The 17,274-nt window shown below is 36.4% G+C and overlaps 1 protein-coding gene across 1 annotated transcript in view; it reads right to left on the bottom strand.

The window, feature by feature from the left end:
• Positions 1–4,124: 4,124 nt before the first annotated feature.
• Positions 4,125–17,274, bottom strand: part of LOC309822800 (multidrug resistance-associated protein 1-like) — a 76,763-nt gene continuing 63,613 nt past the window's right edge. Inside the window, exons 21-28 of the mRNA XM_082654821.1 lie at positions 13,923–14,122; positions 12,830–12,956; positions 11,307–11,408; positions 8,900–9,043; positions 7,819–7,977; positions 6,366–6,532; positions 5,183–5,377; positions 4,125–4,841 (exon numbers count right to left, since the gene is read on the bottom strand). Of these exons, the coding sequence (XP_082510947.1) occupies positions 4,703–4,841; positions 5,183–5,377; positions 6,366–6,532; positions 7,819–7,977; positions 8,900–9,043; positions 11,307–11,408; positions 12,830–12,956; positions 13,923–14,122 (1,233 nt within the window). The 3' untranslated portion in view covers positions 4,125–4,702. The remainder of the gene's footprint in view (positions 4,842–5,182; positions 5,378–6,365; positions 6,533–7,818; positions 7,978–8,899; positions 9,044–11,306; positions 11,409–12,829; positions 12,957–13,922; positions 14,123–17,274) is intronic.

Here is a 17,274-nt window from a genome sequence, read left to right as displayed (position 1 = left end):
CTGTAATACCTGGAAATTGTTGCACAAATGCTCAGAACAGAAAGCCAGAAGCAGATGTTCAGACAGAGTTAGTGTTGACTAAAGCTGGGTTAACATTTATGCCTAGCTCCTGTGGTACTCCACTGTCACGTATTCTAAATCATTCATTTAGTCTTATTCTCTGATAACCACATTACATTTTCTATCAAGAGTTGAAAAATAGCAGTAAACCAATAATCATTCGCAAGTGTATTAATGATAAGCTGAGTCTTATAAACATGAACTCAAAAATCAATCTTGTATCTCTTCCCTTGACACACAAAAATGCACATGTATCATTTTCCTTGTAAGTGTTTTGGAAAAATATTTTTCAAATTTTTCACAAATATTTTTCACAACTATCACAAACATTTTTCAGTTTATGATATATTTTAACATTTTACTCATATGCCTATTCATTTTTTTTTTTATAAGGTACGTGGGCCTCTCACTGTTGTGGCCTCTCCCGTTGCGGAGCACAGGCTCCGGACGCGCAGGCTCAGCGGCCATGGCTCACGGGCCCAGCCGCTCCGCGGCATGTGGGATCTTCCCGGACCGTGGCACGAATCCGTGTCCTCTGCATCGGCAGGCGGACTCTCAACCACTGCGCCACCAGGGAAGCCCCCTATTCAGTTTTATTTTTCTCTTTGTGCTGCCCTCAAGAGAGAAAATGTTGCTATCTTTGATCAACTATGATAACTTGAGCATGTGCAAAATCTGGTTGATCTGTAAATAACCTGGTTACCTAGTCAGCGGTCATCAAGAGAAGCCAGTCAGCCTTTACTGGGTTCACACCAGTTACCTTGGCCCCATTAACCCAATAGCAGCCACCATACAAACTACCAAAATAGTATTAATTTTCATAAAAAAATTTAGAGAAATGTGGCTTATAATGTAGCCAGAAGTCCTGATTTCTGTATTCCACAGATGGTCTACTTGCTTGGAAAATGACAGCTAGAAAAGTGGGAACTAGGAGAACAGGAAGGAACTAGAAAGAGATCTGCCCCGTTTCTGCCTTCTCAGCTTTGCTTAATCTCACTGAGATCAATCACACTGCACACCACTGAGGACCGTGTCTTATTTTAATCTCCAATTATCCCCAAGTTTTTGCTGCGTATAGAATAGCCTTTCATAAACATTGGCTCAGTTTTACCCTTTTTGTTTACTTAATACTATGTCCTATGATGTGATTTTGTTTGTAAACACAAAACTGCAACTATAAGGAGAGGAGATAGGACTGTTGGTACTGAAGTGATTGCTAACATGTTACTGAATGTTTTCTATATTCCAGAAAGAGTTTTATCTGTCCTAAATGTTGTGTTATCTCATTTAATTTTCAAAAAAAAAAAAAATCAAAACCCTTAGGAGGTAGATAAAATTCTTACACCCAAATAAGTCCAGAGAAATAAGTTAACTTGCCCAAGTTTACACAATTAGAAAGTGGTGGAGTTGAGATTTAGCATAAGCACTTTGTCACTAGATCCTGAACTCTTTTAACTACTATAATATTTTATTTTAATTTTCTTGATTTTTTTCCTAGAATAAAAGCCCTCTAGACCAGTTAGAACTATTTATTATTTTCACGTGTATTAAAATACTGCATTACATCTTCTTAACACTAACTTTGATATCAAAGCTATATTTAAAAGTATATGAAATTGCCCTTATTCAACTATTTTTTTACCTACAAAAATGACTATTTCATATGGCTCAAACTAATACTATATTTGAAGAAGCACCCTACCCCTAAGGTTTAATTCCATTTGTCTACACAGCTATTGGTTTAAATTCTTCTCCGCCCCATTCTTGAACTATGGACTCTTTAAGTGGCTCTTCTAGGAATGAGACATCTTATTAGAGAACTGAAAACATCATCATCAGTTTTGTAGTCATCTGGGCCTGGATTCTACATTTTATTGGCCAAGATCCTCTTGGTATCTTATCATATTTGGTAAAATAGGATGAGCGGTAATAACTTTCTTATATTCTTTATTGAGAATTGAAAGTAATAAATTATTCCAGTGCCTTGCACATTACTTGGCATATAGTGGGCTTTCAGTAATAAATATTCTCATCCTAAAATAATTCAACCTAATGCTTCTTAGGATTTTCATTCTATCAGCTAAGGTAAATATTTCTGCATATCCAAATGATAATAATTATTTTCTTAATATATTTTGAAGTTAAAATTTTGAAATAAATCATTGAATTAAAAGGTTTTTTTAATTCAAATTTACTACTTCTCTATAATCCAGTCATTTTAAGTATCCTGCACTTTGTTTCAAAGAGTACTTCAGTGATTGAACAAACTTGATGTACATAATAAAAATGAGAATGAAATATTGATTTTTTAAAACACAATAATATTATATTGAGTAATTTTGGCTTAGTCATTTTAAATGACTAATTTATTTTACTTTTTCTTTTTCCTCTTTATTTAACTATATTATACATGAGATATCATGTATATATATAGCTATAACTATCTATCTATATTTTCACAAATCCTAAGTATACAGATTGATGATTTTTACAAATTGAACCAATACTCAGACCCAGATCAAGAAACAGAACATAATCATTTCCCAGAAGCCCACCTTGTTCACCCTTTCAATCATTACCCATCACCACCAAGAGTAGCCAATATCCCGACTTCTAGGAGTATAGTTTCTCTTCTTTATTTCTTTTTTTAAAAAAAAAACCTTTTGTATCAATAGAATCATGGAATCATATAAGAATATGCTTTTGTGGTTGACTTCTCTTTTTTATAGTTTTTTTTTAAATTTTATTTATTTGGTTGCATGGGGTTTTAGTTGTGTCAGGCAGCCTCTTTGTTGTAGCTTGTGGTCTCCTTAGTTGCAGCACACAGCTCCTTAGTTGTTGCACATGAACTCTTAGTTGCGGCATGCATGTGGGATCCAGTTCCCTGACCAGGAACCAAACCCGGGCCTCTGGCATTGGGAGCATGGAGTCTTATCCACTGTGCCACCAGGGAAGTCCCCTGTGTTTTCTTTCACTCCACATTATGTTTGTGAGATTCATTGGTGTTGTTGCCTGTAGCATTTGTTCATTCATTCTCATAGCTGTATAGAATTCCACTGTATGAAGATACCACAATTTATCCAGGTGACTGTTGATTTCCCATTAGATTTCTAAATTATGCAGTGTCTCTTATTGATTTTACTACATGTGTAAAGAGGCCAAAACATAAATTTTAACTGATATTAATGAAATATCCAGTTCCCTTTCTTAATGGATTTCAATAGATATTTATTCAATGCCTACTGAGTACAAAACATAGTGGTAGGTACTACAGGAATTGTAAAGACAGGACAACACTTTCAGTAGCTTACATTTTAAGGAATGAAGCTTTAGATAATATAGGGTTTTATAATTTACAGTAACTTTTCATAAATACACTTAGGGGATGAAGCAAGGTTGTACAAAGTTGTTGCAGAGGAAGGAGAAAAAGAGGATAAAAGAAATGGCTGTTGAGTCTTAACATGTTAAAATATTTTATTAAAATCATCTTGAAAGGAAAATACCATTGAAGTTTGAAAACTTCAAATTTGAATGGCAATTCAGAGAAATAATGTGGCTTCTATTACATAAAACTACCAAATGAAAAAGCCCTTCAAAATATAATTAGTACTACAAATCAACAATTACTTGTGAATGTATACCATCTGATATATAACTCACTGAGGTTAATCAAGCCAGAAAATGACGTTCCATAGAAAATATGTTTTTTACTCAAAGTAAATAGTAAAAATATTATAAAATATTATTTTTAAATAAAGCAAAATTTTATTTTATAAAATTCAGTTAACATATAATTACTCTTTCCAAAAAGCAGCTGAATAACTCAATATGTTTTTCTGTGATTCCTCCATAATTTTTTTTTTTTTGCGGTACGCGGGCCTCTCACCGCCGCGGCCTCTCCCATTGCGGAACACAGGCTCCGGACGCGCAGGCCCAGTGGCCATGGCTCACGGGCCCAGCCGCTCCGCGGCATGTGGGATCCTCCCAGACCGGGGCATGAACCCGTGTCCCCCGCATCGGCAGGCAGACTCTCAACCACTGCGCCACCACGGAAGCCCCTCCATAATTTTATATACTGTAAAATAACTCAAAAGTTATTATAGGTGCCTGTATAATATTACTCTAAAATGCCTAATCATTCATTCTACAAATGTTTGTGGCGTATCAACAATCTGAAAGGTACTATGTTAGGAACCTAACACACAAAAACAATAAACTGGGCACTTGCCTTCAAGTAGCTTTAAGGAGAGGCAGACTAAAAGGATTTAAATAGAGTATGGTCCCTGCCATGATAAAGGTATGCACATAGGGCTACTCAGAGGACAGAAAAAGGTCATGTGGATCAGACAGGGGAGCGAAGGGAAAAATCAAGAGATGCTTTGTGCAGAAGATGACTCCTGAACAAAGTCAGAGACTTAAGGGATAAATGGCATTTAGTACTTTGGGCAATGAGGAAAAGGCAGATATTCTGGAGGGAATGAATGGAAGAAAGAAGGTTGGGTACAGCCCGTTATGGTTAGAGCTATGGTGCTTATCTCTTGTTTGTGTTAACATGTAGCTAGGGGCCCGCTGTTTTGCATTTCTCCCCTGTCTTTATTTTTTCAAATACTATTTTTTTTTATTTGGTATAATCAATATACAACTAAAAGTATTTACTTTTTGTCCCTGAGTCTTGTGTTATTCCTGCTTCTGTTAGCATGTCAAAGAAAAGTCCTTTCTGGTGTATCAAATTCTGTGGTGTTTCAAATTGTGTAATCCTTCCAGAGTCTAGAACAAGCACCCTGCAATGTGAAAAGAATCCAGTCAGGTAACCTATAATCAGTGTTTCAGTTCACCCTTCTTGTTCTTGCTACCGTAAGGTTTAAATTACTGTATGAGTTATGTCAGTACAAAATAAAGGTACTATTTAACTAAGGAAATATATCAAGTTTTCTAATATTCTTTGAGCATTAACAAATTCCTCTAATTATTTTGGAAAGTATCTTCCATACTATTAGGGGACATTTTGTATCTCTCAGCACAGATAAAATCCTTTACTAGTGGCAAGTAATTAATGTGTTTCATATGTTCAGTAGGTATCTCTGTAGAAACTGGTTTATTTCTGAAAACAAATAAAGCATACCTGTCTGAATCAATGATAGAATGCAGTCTGTGAGCAATCATCAGGATGGTACAATCAGAAAACTCCTTCCTGATTGCGGTCTGCACCAAGTTATCAGTCTCAAAATCGATGGAAGCTGTTGCCTCATCCAAGATGAGAATTTTTGTTTTTCTCAGCAAAGCACGAGCAAGACAGACAAGCTGTCTCTGTCCAACACTGTTATAAAAAATGGTAAAATGATTTCCACAATGGATTTTATGGTCACACACTTCCTGTTCTAAAATTCTAATTATACTGTTATTCTCTTCCTAACCCACACATTCATTCATTCTTTTCTTTAAGAAATATTCACTGAGTGATTACTATATGCCAGACTCTGGTCCAAGTTCTGCAAATAGAACAATGAATTAAACAGACAAAAGGCTCTGTCTGTGTGTTTACATAGGGAAACAAAAAAATAAATGAGCAAAATGCATAGTAATGAGAAGAATTCGAACGTACAGAAAGGGAGGGTGTAAAATGTGGGTACGGGGTGGGCATTTTAGATGGGCATGCCAAAATAATCCTCTCTGAGAAGATGCCTTTAAATTCAAGGCCTGAAGGAAGTGGAAAGTGAGTCCTGAAGATTTCCAATGGGAACCTGTTCCTGGCAAAGTGATTGGCAGATGTAAAATTCCTGACGCAGGCAGGAACCGGCCTGGCATCTTCACGAAACAGCAAGGAACCAAGGAGGCCAAGGTGGCAGAAACAGAGAGGGAGGAGAGAGTAAACAAAGAAGAGGCTGAGTCATACAGGCTGTGTCTCTCCAGTGCAGAGAGGGTCTGATTTCCCTTAGGTCTCTGATCACATAAAGGGACCATCCTAAGACATCAAACATCAAAGTAGCCTTTACAACAATTTTTTTTAGGAAGAGAGCTATTAGAGTAGGAGTCTTTGCAAAAGAAGATTCAATTAAATAGTGACTTTTCATACTGCATTGTTCCTCTTATTCCCCTTTGTTTCCCTTCACCAGCAGTTTCCCAGCCAGTGGCTATCATTTTATTTATTCCTTGTCTGTCTTCCCTAGGAGAAATCAGCAATGGTGTGCTTTGAACAGGCCAGACAAGATCCGTGGTAGCTCAGGAGTGACTTCCTTTTGAGGCCAACTCGTTTCTAAAAAGCCCTGAATGAATAACCTGACCAAGCTCTGTTCTTAGCAGCTTACCTGAGGTTTTCACCACCCTCTGAAATTTCATGCAGCAGCTTCTTGGGAAGGGACAGCACAAACTCTTTTAAGTGACATAGTTCCAGCACCTCCCATAGCTCGCCATCAGAATACTTGTCTAGGGGGTCCAGGTTCATTTGAAGGGTTCCAGAAAATAAAACAGGGTCCTAGAGAATAAAATAGTCACCAGTAATCTTACTGTCACGTGAGGCATGCGTACATTAAATAAGGAAAAAACAAAATGATCAAAACTAAATAGTTATCAAATTCATTTTATATTGAACCCAAAAGCAGAAGAAAATCAGAATAAGTTGCAAGTTAGATTAAATCATTATAAGCTTCCTGATTCTTTCTCGTCCTCTTATTAATAATGTCTCGATCACAACCACGATAATAATGATGGTAGCTGCCCTTCAGTCAGGGATATAATATAATACAGAAAAGAACTGAATAAATGTAATCTATACTATGTATATAATATTATCTATCAGCCCACCAATCCAGAAAGATAGAAGTAAATATCCTCATTTGACAGACAGTGAACTGGAGGTTTTAAAAAGCTCTCATCCAAGGACACACAGAAGGTAAGTGCTCAGGTAGAATTCAAAGACGACAAGTCCACGCTCTTTCCAATACACTGACATGTCTAGTGAAACTGTATTTTACTACTCCTGTTTTGATTTATAAGAGAGGAATGACTGTTTCTTTTCTCCAGTCAATTTTATCCCTGTCAGAATTTCAGATTTTACTCAAATTTGTTCTGAAGTAAATTCATGAATGTAAGTATGTGTTTAAACAGTATGACAAAGAGATGATAGTATTTTAAGATATTTTTAAAGAATAATATAAAGATATTTCATAAATGCTCAGCTTAAATCTCTCAAACACAACTGAATAAAGTCATCTTGGACTGCAGAGGCATATTATTGAGCCAATTTGCATATTTGTTAATGATCAAGTTCCTCTGATGCCACAGATGGAAAAATCAAAGGACTTGAAAAAAGATCTAACTGCATTATTGTTCTTTTCATTTTTTCAATATTTCTAAACCTCAAGTCAAAAGAATCAAAATCCTACATTCAAATTACCAACTAAGCAAAAGCCTCAGTAATTGTTTTTTTCTTCCAAAAACTACCAATGTGTTTCAGCCTGATCTCTACATTTGAATTTTATTTGTATTTACTATTATGAAGGAAACTTGCAAAGCAACATAGTTTTTCAAATAGATAAATGCACGTAGGGAGAACACTTCAGATTTAGAGTGTTTAATAGGATTTAATTACATAGTTATTTTTCATAATACATTTAAAATAATTTGGCTCCCCAAAATGAATGTGTATGCTTGAAAGGAATATATTAAAAAAAAATTAAAACAAAAACAAAATAAAATAGAACAAAAGATGAAGTTTCCCTAGAGGGAGTTAAGAAAGACTAACGACAAAACAGTCTTTACCTGTGGAATAATATTAAGTTTGCCACGAAGGTCATGAAGCCCAATTGTAGATATGTCAATTCCATCAATAACAATTTTGCCTCCTGATCCTTCTACAATTCTAAATAAGCAATTTGATAGTGTTGATTTGCCTGCTCCAGTTCGTCCCACAATTCCAATCTATAATGAAATTATCATAAACAGTTTACATTGTACTTTTTGTAAGGGAAGGGGACCTTGGTACTGACAACAAATACATTACATGTCAGGTCAGTAGAATCTAATTTTGCCAACCAGAATAACATTGACTGTCATGGAAGACTTAACGTGACATGCAAGGATGAGTCTTTATCCAGACACTCCTTACTCACTGGAAAGGCTTGGGCTAATATGTGTGTTGAAGAGTGTATGCCATGCATGAATGGATAAAGAAAAAAAATATGTATATAAACATATATATAATCCTGCATAAAAATGAAGAAAATCCTATGATTTGTGGTAACATGGTGAACCTCGAGGACATTATGCTAAGTAAAAGAAGCCAGACAGAGAAAAACATTGTATGATCTCACTTAAATGTGGAATCTAAAAACATCAAAACGTCAAACAAAAGGTTACCAGGGATTGAAGGGTGGGGAAAATGGGAAGATGTTGGTCAAAGGGTACAAACTTTCAGTTATAAGGCAAATAAATTCTAGGTATCTAATGCACAGCATGGTGACTATAATTAATAATACTGAAATTTGCTAGGAGAGTAGATCTTAAGTGTTCTTAAGGTTATGATAATCATTTCACAATATATGTATATCAAACTATCACACTGTACACGCTAAAAAATACAATTTTTATTTGTTAATTTTACCTCAATAAAGCTAAAAAATAGTAAAGTCATGTTTCACAATAGATTATGAACAGCCTAAAATATATATTTTTGTTGATAGAGGAAAAGCTTATTTTGTACAAACCAACCACGTCTTTATTACTTTTATATGAAATTTGAACAAATGACCATCTTATATTCAATATCACAGTATACTTTGGCCTTAACAATAAATATATTCAGATGAAAGGTAAAGTGAGACTTATGAAATATATATGGTACCTTCTCTTCCCCATGAGTCTGGAAAGTGATATCTTGTAATGCTAAACCAAGATCATCTCGGTATCGAGCCTGATAATTAACAAATTCCACTATCCCTTTATTGGGCCATTGTGACGGAGGCCTTTTAGACATTATCCAGGGTGCCTTAAAACAAAGAAATATTTTTTAAACTATAATTACAATAAAAATATCTCCCCCCAATAAAAATAATTCTCATGCATATAAACAAAAGTGATAAAACAAAAATGATGAATGACGTTTGTAAACATTATGAGTGTTCTGAAAACGCTTTTAAAAAATACCAAAATCTTAGAAATAAATTTTTACACATAAAGAGGCTTCCCATCTTCTATTAAGTTATTAAGAAAAATCTAAAACCTTATAAAGGAGCTGAAGGTAACCTGACATTTTTAGCTGAGAGGAGGACAGTTTGTCATTTATTCATTTCCCAAATACTGAGTGTTTACTGTGCCAGTTAATGCTTTGGTTGTTGGTGATTTAGCAGTGAGAAAAACAATTCTTGCCCTTACGGAGCATGCATGCTGGTGAGGAAAGACAAAAATCACCATATAGCCTATGCAGAATGTTAGTTGATGATAAAACTTTGGAAATCAGAAAATAGGCAGGGTTGGTGTAATTTTAAACAGGGAGGTTAGAAAAGGCTTAACTGGACATGGTCAGGAAACAAATCATGTGGATATCAGAGGAAACCCTTTCCAGGTAAAGGAGACTAACTACATATGCTGAGGACCTGAGACTGAGGCCTGGCTCTGGAACACTGGAGGAAAAGCAGGAGGTAGAAGAACACGCAGAAGACTGTGGTGCCCCGCCAGGGAGGTGAAGTGTTTTCATGAGAGGGAGCGATCACAAGTGTCAAATGATAGGTCAGGTAAAGTAAAGACTAAGAGGCTACCATTGGTGATCTTGACTAGGGCAGGCTCAGTGAAGTGGTAGGATTTAAAGCCTGTGTGAAAGAGGGTCCAGAAAAGAATGAGAAAAGAGGAATTAGAGAGAGCAAGTACAGGAACTATTCCCAAGAATTCTGTTGTAAAGAGGAGCAGAGAAACGGGGCTATAGAGGAGTAAATAGGGGTCATTTGGACACATTTACTTCTTTCCACATCAAGGGTTTTTGCAATGGTGTCTGTTACAACTTGCATCAAATTACATAAAGATTTTTTTTTAAATGTGTGTGTGCTTGTGTGTGCACACACACATTTTACTGAACTTTTTTAAAAATGAAAAGAAAACATATATTAATAGCAAAAGATTTAGAAAATATAGAAAATGATACAATTTTTATATTAGTCATTACATGGCAATAAGCTGAACAAACTAGATATTGGTAACTGTGATTGTGATCGTGAAGGTAGACTAATCTTTCGTGAAATGTGTATGAAAAAGGAAGGTAAGACCCAGGGAAGAATCTAGAGGAAGATTCAAAGTTCAGGTAGGAGTTGGAGTATGCAGAAAATATTTTAGTATATTTATAGGCTGAAAGGAGTAAAGGGGTTGGGGGGCTGAAATGAGGAATTAGAGAAGGTGGTTAATGGAATAAGGTCTGAGAAAAGATATGAAGAGATGTTTCCAAAATACAACTGGAAATTTGTAGGTTTTTATTTGGAGGAGGAACACTTCTTCCTCAGAGTTATGAGCGAGCAAAAGAGGAAAGTTTCATGAAGATTTAGACACCTTTATAAATGGATTGAAGAAGATGCAGAAATTCAACATATACCCTTTATCATCTGCCCTGTTAATTCATGGAACTGGGAGACAGAAGTACCCTAGATTAGTAAAATATGAAGATAATGCTAACATTATACTCTGTCTATAGTCTAATTCTTCTCTCTCCCAAATTATAGTTAATTAAAGGGAACAAAGCAGACTGATTTTTTCTCCTTCTCCTTCCCGTCCACAGAGATGCTAATGGTGAGTAAATGGGACAGAAGGTATAAGCAGTAAAGGCGTAGTTAATTTTGAAATTGGACAATCAGACTGTAAATAATTGTGAGGTGACTGCATTAAGACACTTTTCTCAATGTAAAATCTTTACAAAGTTATAATCATAGGTTGCATATTTGACTTTACATTGGTAGGGGACAGATCACTGTGCCCCTTAAAAACAGGTACTTATATTTCATTTTTATAACAATACTGAAATGGGATATCTTATAATTTAAGAACAGTCCTAATTTAATTAGCAGTGCTTTTTGTCTACTTTAGTGATTATATAAAATAATGGTGTATTTTACAATAGATTGAATTTTAATTTCGTCGAAATGCAAAATATTACAGCATAAATTTGGAAATGCAGGTTTTGTTCAAAATCGATTTTTAAGATGTCAGTTCAAGGTGTATCACAATATCTTAATTCTGCATCCATTTATTAGTTATTTAGGAGTGCTTACCTCTTTATCCATATTTTCATATTCACAAACTCTTTCAATGGAAACTGCATTGGTTTCAATTTCACATGCTTTCCTTACCCAAAAATTGAGAGATTGAGTAATCTGGAGGTGAGAAACCAAGAGCTTAATGAATGAGTATCAGTCTTTTATATACTATTAATAATACTTTATAAAGCTTCATTTTTCAGAATTTTCATATATTTTATTTCTTAGAATTATTTAACAGCTTTAGAAGTGAGCATATTTATTCTTAGACACACATGTGCTTCTTTAAGTTTGTTAAATTCATTAATATCATAAACAATGGTTATTTGTCAGAAGAAGGAATGAATATAGTTCAACATATATTAAAGGAGACCATACTTGGTATAAGAAATGATGAATACCAAGATTGATGGGATATGCCTTAAGAAATGTACATCCTAAGTGAGGAAAAAATTTGTACACAATGTTACCTTTGGCATTCTTTACCAGCTTCCATTTGAAGGAATTTTCTGACTACTCTTGTCTCCTTTTTTTCTCCCAAACTCTACTTTCTTCTCACGCAACTTATCCCTAAATATAAGTTCCCCAAGTTTGTAACTTCAAATCTAGTTCTGAAAGTCACAAAACTCTCACAATTCAGATTTTTCTTGAGTTTGGTGCTAAACCATTTGATGGCCAACCTGACTGAACTGATGTGGGTCTCCTTAAAGTGTTGATTTAACCCACTTAGGATGTACATTCACATATTTCACTGCAGAACAAAGAGTTTGATTACAGAGTTCTGCCCCAGGCCCTGCATATATACATACATACATATGGATATGTTTATTTGTGTGTGTGTGTGTGTGTGTGTGTGCGTGTGTGTGTGTGTGTGTATATATATATGTTAAATGTATTATAATTCCTTTCTAGAAGCCTAAGTTCTGAATTCTGAAATGCAACTGACTTGAGGCTTTTAGATAAGGGACTAAGGGCATGTACCCAAATCATGTAGACCCATCTTTTAAATAATATGGAATTATATTAAGCAGTTTGATACATTTTCTATTTTACTAAGGGGACTTGCACACAGTCATAACACTAGCACTTTGCAGTATCATATAAAATAGGGCTTATTAGGAGAAAAAATTACAAGCAGAGCATATATTCTCCCCAGAGCTTGCATTATCTCTCTGCTTAGTTTGGGCAAACCAGATGGACAGGCCACGGTAGAGAGGGGTCCTATCCCTGTTATACTTTATAACTCTATAAGGATAGGAGAACAGGAAACTTCTGGGTAATGATGCAACAGCAGGAGTTTCCTGGATCCTCTAGCACTGAGCCTTGGGTATCAGCCTGTTTTCTCTGTGAGCTAACTTAGAAATACTGAGCTAGCTCTTTTGCTAGTAGCAAAAGAAAGAAATGAGCCTCCAGGGTAATCCAGATTTGTCTCTCATTAGTTAGTTAATACAGTCTATAATTCAGACAGGAAAAGGAGAAGAGAGCTTAATTAATTGGATTATAAACATATTATATACCACAAAATCACTATTACTTACATTTAAGGCATAGGATATGGACAAACCAACTATTGCTGAATCCATAGAATTGCCAGCCTGCACAGCAAGCAGTGAAGCGAAGAACACCATTAAATTGCCAAGAAATTCAAGTCTAACAGACAGCCACCTGTAATAATGGAAAATATTCCTGAACTGAGATGCAAAAGTTTTGGTGCACTTAGTATGAACTCTCCTCTGAAAACTGAAGAAGTAAACATCAATAGCTGCATTCTCTTTTTTCACACTTACTTAGAACTCAATCAAACAGGATTTTTGCAGTGATGATAGAGTAAAGGATTTCTCTGCATAAAAATACACTTTACTTTTGCAGAACTTTGCTTTAAAACTTAATCAGAATTAAAAATCAAAACAAAAGAACATCAGCTGAAATGATGCATTTATCTTAAAATCCCATTGGAAAATCACTTACCTTTCTGATTACATACACGTTTTTTATATGATAAAATTAGTCACTAAAAGTTAACATGTGCCCAACTATTTAATGTTTTTTTTTCTCCTCTATGTGAAATGTATAGCTTCAAATTCAAAATATTATAGATTATTGTTTGCAAAGAAAATCCATTCTACAAATATAAAATACAACAAAGAGTCACATCTTTACTAATTCTAATAGCATCCTGTATAACCTTCAAAAAACGTGGGACCTTATTTTCACGTAAAGTAGCATGTACTATTCATACGGACATAAATAGACACACTTTAACTTAAGTGTATATTAAATACTAGAAATATTTAAGGCTTTAATATTTTTGATGAAATATCATTAAAAACACTTTCTGGGGCTTCCCTGGTGGCGCAGTGGTTGAGAGTCTGCCTGCCGATGCAGGGGACACGGGTTTGTGCCCCGGTCCGGGAAGATCCCACATGCCGCGGAGCAGCTGGGCCCGTGAGCCATGGCCGCTGAGCCTGCGCGTCCAGAGCCTGTGCTCCGCAACTGGAGAGGCCACAACAGAGAGAGGCCCACGTACCGCAAAAAAAACCAAAAAACAAAAAACACTTTTTGTTTAGAAGTTAGTGAACAAAATATCCAAGAAGAGACTAGTCCTGAACTGGATATGTGAATATGACTTACCTGTTCGAAATCACATTGTTGTAGAAACAGACCAAATTCTCATTCACCACGTCTTTGTTTTGCTGGATGAACCTCTGTTCATGTCCAAATGCCCTGATAGTGGACACCCCAAGGAGAGTCTCGCTAAAGTGGGAAAGGACAGGAGAGCGAGATGCTCCTGCCAGCCTCCGAATCTGCCGAGAGCTTGCCACGTAGTATCTCTAACAGGAAAACAGAAAGAGGCGGTTGGGAAGATGTAGGCAAAATTGCTTCAATAGTTTGAAAATGGCAAGATACTTGTGTAGTGGGTACTTGTGTAACTAAAGAGCAGCCCCCAAAAGTTAAGTTCAAGTTCTAACCTCCAGTACCTGTGAATGTGACCTTATTTGGAAATAGGATCTTTGCAGATGTCATTAAGGTTCTTGAGATGAGATCATCCTGGATTTCGGGTGGGCCCTAAATACAATCTGAGTGTCATTATAAAAAGTAGAAAAGGAGAAGACACAGACACAGGGAGAAAGCCATGTGAAGACGAGACTGGAGTGATGGACCTAGGAGTCAAGGAAAATTCCAGGGGTCTCTGACAGCCACCAGAAGCTAGGAGAGAAGCATGCAACAGATGCTCCCTCAGAGCCTCCAGCAGAAGCCAACCCTGCCTACTCCTGGATTTTGGACTTTTGGCCTCCAGAACTGTGAGAGAATAAAATTTCTCTTGTTTTAAGCCACCAAGTTTGTTACAGGAGCCCCAGGAAACGAATGCACCTTTGTAACAGTAAAAAGCCCAAATTCTGGATAGCACAACTAGAACATAATTGGGCAAAATTTCACTTTGATAATGCTCTCAAACACCCATTATTGAGTACCTACTGTGGAAAAAGCTCTATGTTACATGTTGGAAGTGTGGCCAGGTGGTTAACCCATTAAATGAAGGAAGCCAACCAAATGTACAAACAATAATATTTTTGTACCTAAATATAGTTATGGAAAAAATTTTCTTTATTTTTTTCTGCCAAAAAAACCAATGTGGCCACAATTATAATTGACTACTTCCCCTCTGACTTGGGCTGAGGACAGCTGGGATGGGTGGATCCTTCATCAGCCCCACGTAATTGCTACAGACTGGAAATGAAAATAAAGAGTTTGTTACATCTTGCAATCTTTTTTCATGAAAATCTTCAGATCTGGAATTTTATGTAAAATTCCTAATTTTAAAAATGTCTTCATTTTGGTAAAAACATTAAGCAAGCTACGCTAAAACATACCTGACACTACATGTGGCCTGTCAGCTTACAGTTTACAAGCTCTGCTCTATGCTAAGTGCTCTAGAGAATACAAACGATTACGGCATTCTGAGCCTGCAAGAGGACTTAAGAGATTGTCTCAAAGGTAGTTTCATAAAAGTTCAATGAATTATAGAAGCCCTGGGGGGGTCCTTCCATGAAACTGACCAGAGCATTGAGCTTAAGAACATTTGATTTAGATCAGTGCTTCTCATACTTTAGTAAAAATTACCAGAAGGATTTTAAAAACACAGACTTCTGTGAGAAATTCTTTATTTCCCTCTGATCTATTAGGGTATGATTAGCAAATAAAAATTGTGTATATTTTGGTTGTAAAATGTGATTTTTTAAAAAAGAGATTCTGATTCTATAGGCCCATGGGTCCAGGGACCACACTTTGAGTAGTACTGACCTAAAGCAAACCTCTTATTTTACAGGGAAAAGAAATGAAGCCTGGAAAAGAAAGTGATATACCAAACACAGGAGTCAGGAAAGTAATCTGAGGTTCCTGAATCTTCATTCAGGGCTCACCCTATAAAGTTCCGCCTAACAAGACATGGTTTCTAGACTCTTTTCCACTCCCAGACACCCTGTTATAGTGCACCAACCACAAGACTATCGCTTGTGATATGTTTTGTTGTTTTTGTTTTTTTAAGCAGACACAATTGATCCTCAACACCATTCCTCAATTTCTTGACTTTTTTTTTTTTTCTAACTATAAGACATAGTGTCTGCCCCAGAGGACTTACAATCACATTGAGGAGACAATTTTTGGTCTAGTAAATAAATAAATGAATAAATAAATAAATAAAATGACAACAAGAACAACAACAAAAAAACAGCCTATAATACTAGCAGCATAATAAATCCATAATACCTACATGAGTCATATCTCTTTGCCCTACTTTGGTAGAGAATGCTTCTCACAGAAAGTAGAATATAACCTAGGCATGAAGGGTAAGTAAGATCCAGACAGGCAGAGAGAAGAGGGACAACATAGGAAGTAGGAGGAATAATGATAGTACAGGTGCAGAAATGAGCAAATGATTAACATCCTGGTTGGACAAATTAAACTCCAATATGAATTTGAAAACTTAGGTTGAGAAAACATTAAACTACAAGAACTGCATCCTTTTGTATAAAGAGCCTCAAAAAACTTTTATATTTAATTTAAATATGTGTTAAGAAATTTTGTTTTTACACTACAGCCTCACAGTGACATAATTTTGGAATTCAAACTGGTTGACCACATTTTACAGGCTCAGTGGCCATGGCTCATGGGTCCAGCTGCTCCGCGGCATGTGGGATCTTCCCGTACCGGGGCACGAACCCGTGCCCCCTGCATCGGCAGGCGGACTCTCAACCACTGCGCCACCAGGGAAGCCCCCGGTTGACCACATTTTAATTGGAATATAAGGATATATACATATCATGAGAGATCTGTTGTAGTTCTTCCAGCAATAGTTTGTTGATAGCAGAGATAACAGGGCAAAAGGCAATATGTGCCTCTCTCTTGGCTCTTCAGGCAAATTAACTTTCTGCTAAAATGTAAACAACACCTAGGTTTTATGGTGGCCATGAAAATGCACAACTCAGTTCTCCTGTTGCAGGGCCCATAGCTGACTGACAGCCCAGCCGCTGCCCCTCCAAATCCACTACTATAGTAGAAGGAAGGCCATTTTTCCCACAGATGACTCCCAGGCAAAGACTGAGCATGGCAGGGGTGCTAAAACAAGCCCATTCAGGGGTCACATGGGAGCATCCACTGGGCAGTGTTGGTTGTGGACTTCCCATTCATTCAACCAAACCTCTTATGGAACCGTTCTGCAGTCCAAGACTCTTCCTACCCAATCCTCTTCCTTCTCCCTCGAAGGGAGCAGACCTGCCTCACTGTCGAAGGGCTCACCCAGCCTTCTCTTGCTCCCTCTCCTTTATCTTTTACAGGCATTTCCCCCAGCAATTCTCTAGTACATCTAATCCTTTCTTGATGTCTGCTCCTTAGAGAACCTTAACTAACAGGCAGTCTAAGTGGGTCTGAAACTATATTTGACTGTGAACTTATAAGTTATTAATACACATAAAAATCTGTGTAC

The sequence above is a fragment of the Grampus griseus genome (assembly GCF_964374135.1).
Source record: "Grampus griseus genome assembly, chromosome: 5".
NCBI lineage: Eukaryota > Metazoa > Chordata > Mammalia > Artiodactyla > Delphinidae > Grampus > Grampus griseus.
Note: the sequence above shows the minus strand (reverse complement) of the source record. Positions and strands in the feature narration are given on the sequence as shown.